The sequence below is a fragment of the Lampetra planeri genome, chromosome 10, assembly GCF_965212315.1.
Source record: "Lampetra planeri chromosome 10, kcLamPlan1.2.h2, whole genome shotgun sequence".
NCBI lineage: Eukaryota > Metazoa > Chordata > Hyperoartia > Petromyzontiformes > Petromyzontidae > Lampetra > Lampetra planeri.
In genome coordinates, this window is record NC_136116.1 from 11871553 (window position 1) to 11877552 (window position 6000).

The 6000-nt window shown below is 45.0% G+C and overlaps 1 protein-coding gene across 2 annotated transcripts in view; it reads left to right on the forward strand.

The window, feature by feature from the left end:
* Positions 1-6000, forward strand: part of LOC144721038 (uncharacterized) — a 273629-nt gene extending 267629 nt beyond the window's left edge. The window contains exons 1-5 of one of the 2 annotated variants that reach the window (XM_078598334.1): positions 2161-2292; positions 2520-2604; positions 2775-2838; positions 4178-4314; positions 5094-6000. In XM_078598334.1, the coding sequence (XP_078454460.1) occupies positions 2527-2604; positions 2775-2838; positions 4178-4314; positions 5094-5120 (306 nt within the window). In that variant the 5' untranslated portion in view covers positions 2161-2292; positions 2520-2526 and the 3' untranslated portion in view covers positions 5121-6000. Of the gene's footprint in view, positions 1-2160; positions 2293-2519; positions 2605-2774; positions 2839-4177; positions 4315-5093 lie in introns of those variants that run through there. The other variant, XM_078598335.1, reaches the window with a different exon arrangement.

Here is a 6000-nt window from a genome sequence, read left to right on the forward strand (position 1 = left end):
TACCTCTGTTCGCATGGCTACTTCACATTTTCCAAAGCCCAGTACCTCTATATATCGGCATGGCTCGTCACTAGGGCCGCATCATTTAAACGCCGTTTCAAAGAATGTTTTCTATATGTATATCCAGAAAAGGTGTCACCTCGCTGGTGGAGTGCCTTAATGAGGCGGCCCCTGAGTCAGAGAGGTGGTTTCCCGGATGGCCCCGCCCTCCTCCCTTTCAAAAACACCAAGAGTCTGCAGGTGCAGACATGCTCACGGAAGTGTGGTGCGCTCTTCTTATATTTTTCGTCCATTTGTTTCCCCCTGCCTTGGCCCATGGCACGATGTACGGCGGCAACGCGTGAATCCCTTGTGGAGAGTAGCTGCTGAGGGACAGGCAGGCGAGAGCCAACAATTTGAGTAATTGCGCACGAGGGCAGTGCCCGCCGTCGTCTCAGTGACGGCCCCCTGCAGCTAAAGTGTCGATAGGTCTCCCCTGGAAACCAAAATTGTCCATTAATTGGCGACAGCTTTTGGTCCTCAGACTCTCGCCCACTAAGGCTGCAAGGATGAAGGAATCGGGAAGCAGGTGCATGTGTGCTGTGACCATTGTGACAGCAGTGACCACGCACAAAAATAGAAAACGTCAGGCTTTTTTGTTTTGCGCCACACAATTAGCTGATGAGGAAATCCTTCCTTCCCGTGGCCTGAGCCGAGAGGTAAGCTGGTCAGACTCATTGCACGTCATATTGACTGCCGCTGTGGAGAACACGGGTGCAGACTGGCTCGGCTTAGAAACAGTAGACGTGGGTGAGGGGAGCCCTCATCCCACCGCGTTCCAGCAATGACGGAGTTGTCCGGATCGGCGGTGGATCCGGTCACCCAGCAGTGTGCACAACAAGTGACGAAATTGCTCCTGGTTCAGAGACAGACGGAAGCTTGAGTCACAATGGCGATGGGTTGGGGAGGCTCTCATCCAGCAAACATGCCGATGTTGTTGATGATGACGATGAAGTGTCACAGAGGGATGTGTCGGAGGGAGCCACATGAGCAGAGTTGACACGGGATCTACTGACGTGCAGTTGCAGGGGGCCCACTGCAGAAGCAGTAAACACAAGCAGTCATGAATTACAGCATGCTGGGCAGTGTAGAGTATTCAAATAGTAAGGAACATGGCAATGTATGTCTATGCAAACCATGTTTTAAGGTAAGTGTAATACTTAGCGTTCTGTCCACACTGTCAGGTAAAAAAAAACCCAAGGGTATGATGGAAATAACCGTTTCAAATATGTACACAACATGTCATTCAAAAAGGCCACTAGACTTATTTGAAATGGGTTTTTATATAAGGTTAACATTATACCTCATATGTAGAAGCACTGTATATAGATGTTCACAATTTCACTAGCGTGGCACAGAATCAAGCGTTGATAGTCAAGTTAACACTGGAAATGCACTAAAGCTCCACTTCACACGTTCAAACTTGATTTGAAGCTTTCGTGACTGCAGGAATTACTCTTCGGTTCTTTCCGTAAAGTCATGTAGAATAGAAAATAAATTAAATAATATAATACGACGTTTTGATTGCAACACAAGCAATGGTCATCAGGTAGAAAACAAACCTAGTGAACTTAGAAATACAATGCAATACAACACAGAGAGTCGGCTAACACAACAGTCACACAGAGTTGTGTGTCTATGTTGTGTGTCTCTCTCTGTGTGTCTCTGTGTTGTCTCTCACTGCTTGTGTGTCTGTCTGTGTGTCTCCGTGTCTGTGTTTTGTCTCTCTCTCTCAAATGTATCAATCTTTGGAAGAACGTAATCAACCAGGTAGGGTGCTGACCGTTGTGTTAGCCAACCTTCTGTGCTGTATTGCATTGTATTTCTAAGTTCACTAGGTTTGTTTTCTACCCGATAACCATTGCTTGTGTTGCAATCGAAACGTCGTATTCTAGTATTCATTTAATTGTATTCACACGTTCAGTTTAACATGTAGGCGCTCACAAGTTCAGCTTGTACCGGATGACGATGCATCCTCGGCTTGCCTGGCGACAAACCAAGACAAAGATAACACAAAGTGCTTGCTGCGTCACAGAAGGATATGCTCAAGTGACCATTCATGCCATACAAGTACATCCACTTCAGCACCTTCGACAATACCCAGCCCCCAACGTTGCCAGGATACAACTTCTGTGTTGACGCTGCCAGCGTTTGGCTGGCTGGCTGGCCGGCAGCCTCCGCTTACTCGTGGCCTGGCTTTGTGGGCCGTGTGTGCAAGCAATAGAGAGACGCCCATGTATAATTGAAAATCAGGTAAGTGGGGATGGGTTACCACCACAACCGTAGTCCAATTCACTGAGTGACATGCAGGAAAACATACTGACAGCTATATAGTGCGATTCCGCGCAAGCGGGCCCTTCAGACAGAGAGTGGCTTACATTGCTGTAACGGTACAATTTTACGGGCTAACGTGAAATCAATAGTTTCAAGGCTTTAAGTGCCGTTTGAAATTTAAGCGAATCTTTATACATTTTTTTCAGCAACAAGATGTCCGAGATGCATTGGGAAGCTCGCAGAAGGCAATCCGTTGCCGACCGAAAGTACGCTCACGCGTATCACCTTCAGGTAGGTTTCGTTATAACGCGTCGACCTATCACCGTTACGCCATTATGAATGGATAATGACCGTGCGCTGTTCCATTGCATTTTGTGTGTGTACAAGCAATTTGTACATTGTGAGCTGATTCTAAGGCCAGCAGCAATTTACTGTGATTGGGGATCTGTTGCCACGAGCAGGCGGCGCCACACGCGCAGGGCAGCTCCCCACAGCGAGCCTCTCCAAGCTACACAGAAACACAAGGTGGGTTTTTCATCGACTTAAAATGCGTTATTGCAGGTGGGTGAGTGACTAATCTAACTATATAATTACATTCTGAAGATGAAGCCCCATTACTTATGACATCAGTATTAATTGCTCGTATCTCACCAGCAGCCATCTGTTCGTCTGTACCCATATCCTCCGGACATGACGTTCTGCCAGCCAGCAAAACTTTTTTCTAATATAGTATGTTTGTTTCAGAAGCATTTCTGTGATAATCCAGTCTGTTATATACTGATATATATATACAATTAGTTATACATGTATGTAAATGTGATGGTATATGTTTGCTTACTATCGGGTCCATTAGCCAACACACCCGTGTGTTAGACTCAACCTGGAGCAAATCAAATGCATTATTACACCTCGTCAGCATACATTCTCGTGGACTTTTGTCAATCCACTGCCACGTGAAGGCTCCCCAAAGCCCTGTCGGTTGTGCCTGTTGTTTGACGAAACTTCACCACGCTGGTCATTGCGGGTTGGTCAAGGAGCGGTGCTCAGGATTGGTTCAGGTATCGTGCACCACTGATATTGTCCATGGCTGGTAATCAAACGCAAGACGCTCCACCACAGACCCAACAATTTAGGACAAATCTAAAATGTTAGACAGCCTTTATTTTTTATTTTCAAGCAATCTGAATGGCTGCTGCCTATATTTCCAAGCAGTGCGCATACATTTTTCTGGCAGTCTACATGTATCTTCAGGAAGTCTACTTGAAATTTTAATTGTTTCTAAACCGAAGCATTTCAGGTGATTTGTCTGATTTATTTAGTGTAACCAATACACTGCTCTCTCGCGTGTCATGGAAGTACAACGTATCCTATACTAAGGTATAGGATACGTTGCACTTCCACGAAATGTGTTTTTTTCTCACCCTAATGGTGTCAGCCTTCCAGAATGACTGCGGTAAGAAAGTTTCCGTCAGAACAGCGGGGTGCCAGAAACACTTTCCCCGACATTTTAAGCCGAGGATATGTATCTGCACCCAACGTGCATTCAACACAAGCACTCGGTGTGCCCGCCATGACGCAGCGCGATGATTTGTCGTAGGAGCACCGTACACGGTTGACCATTTTACGCGCGTGTGATGGAGTGCTGGCACAGCGACCTGAGTTCGATTCGCGGCCGTGGATAGGTATAAGTGGCGTAGTGATGATCTGAGCCAGTACCGTGCCTCGTCATTTCACCAGCCCCCACTAACCAGCGTGATGAACTACGGCAAAAACAATACGACTCCCATGGCACGAGGAGGCCTTCGTCCAACAGCGAATAGGCAAAGCGCTGTAGATCATTATGCATGTTGTGTTGTGTCCCCAGCCAAGTTGGCCATCGAGAGGATGATGTGGAGGCTTGAGGAAGAAAGACGCCGGGAGATGATGGAACGCAGCCAGAGAGCACCGGCCCCACCTTCTCGCACGGCCACGTACTCGGCCAAGCTGCCCAATCGCTACAATGTGCGTGCTGGGTCCACCGTGCGCTCAGCTCGTGTCCGCTTTGTTGCGCTCCGAAGCGTGGAATGTCCCATCCCCCTTTGCTGTCTGTGTGCTCACATCTCTGCCCTGGTTAAACCGAGACTGCCAGTTTCTCTTTTGTCTAGTGCATATACATTATGCTTAAAATCTAAAGACTGATGTTCTTCACAGAAACATGTCTAATATATATCTAAAACAGCCCATACTCTATTTGTAACAGGGAAGGGTTAGGCCAAATACCCTCTTCTAGAGGGATTCTCGGGAGCTCTCGTATATATGTACGTTGAACTTATTTCGCACCGCACGTAGCCAACTGTGCTAACAGGAGGTGCAGGAGGGCATTCCACAAGAAGTGGCGTGAGCAAGCAAACGCAGGGCCGCGCATGAACCTTCTATTCCCTTGGTCCACTTGGCGTCGATAATTATTCGTTGCATCGTGCTCATGGGCGTTATTATTACATCCTGAATCCACAGATGGGCACCCTAGCCGGTAGGCTCCGTATCCCGTGTTTGGTATTGTATCTTGTGGCAATTGTTGAGTTGCAACATTTTGTCTTGTACGATGCATTACAGCAATAGTGTAAGGCGACCTTGGTTTGGCGCAAAGCCCTAAGCTCAGAGCGTTAGTTATACAAACAACGCATGAGCCAACACACCTGCGTGTTAAACGCGGCCTCGGCCCAATCTAATCTATTATTTATGTTTTATTTAAAGTATCTTAATGGTCTCTGCCAATGTTTTTTTTCTGTTCTCCGTTTCAGTCTGTTCAATACACTCAGCAGTGGTGATATCCAACACCACCCCGAGGAACACCCATTGCAAGCAAGAGCATATTCTGCATGGATTGTGTTCGCACCAATCAATCATCATTGTGACCTGTCATCAGAGGCATACGTGGTTATACTTAGGTTGTGTCAGCTTCTTAACACTGGTATTGCTAAAAAAAAAGATGCATGTTAATATATGAAAATTAAAATTAATATTAATGTTTGCCAGTAATGTTTTCCAACCTTATACATATCTTCAAATATCCCAAGTATTATAACGTATAAATATAACCCACATGCTGCCTAGGACTATGCAATTGCAAAATTGTGATGTAAAGCCTATTATTCATCAATAGGTATCGCCTTTAGGAATAAACATATAATGGGAACAAGTGCATACCCATATATAATTTAAGGCAAATGGAAGTCCAATTTGATAATGCTTAATTATGATAGCCTACCAAAGGGAAACAAACATGTAAATGTAATTGTTATGTTAAATGTTGTATGTGGCCGTGAATGGACTCATAATATATTGAAGATGTATCAAAAGTGGAATTTGTATTACAATAGATTATATTATTATTGAAACAGGCATTTTCAGGATTTGTATTAATTAATAAGCTGTAGTCAGTGTGAAATATAAAAAAACAGAGCACAGTAACCTTGAGGATATGCAAGGCATGGCCTTGTCAGGTGGAGATACGATTGGTTATTTAATCTTATCCTGCTGGTATAACAAATGGTCTGTTTCTTCTCTAACATAAATAATATATTGCGAAATGTTTTGTTATTTTTTCCATTAAAATTTCTAGTTTTTCGCAATACAATATTATCATCACCAATGATCCTTGCTGTACTTGAGATGCAATTCCTCTTCAAATAAAACCCATCTTGCAGA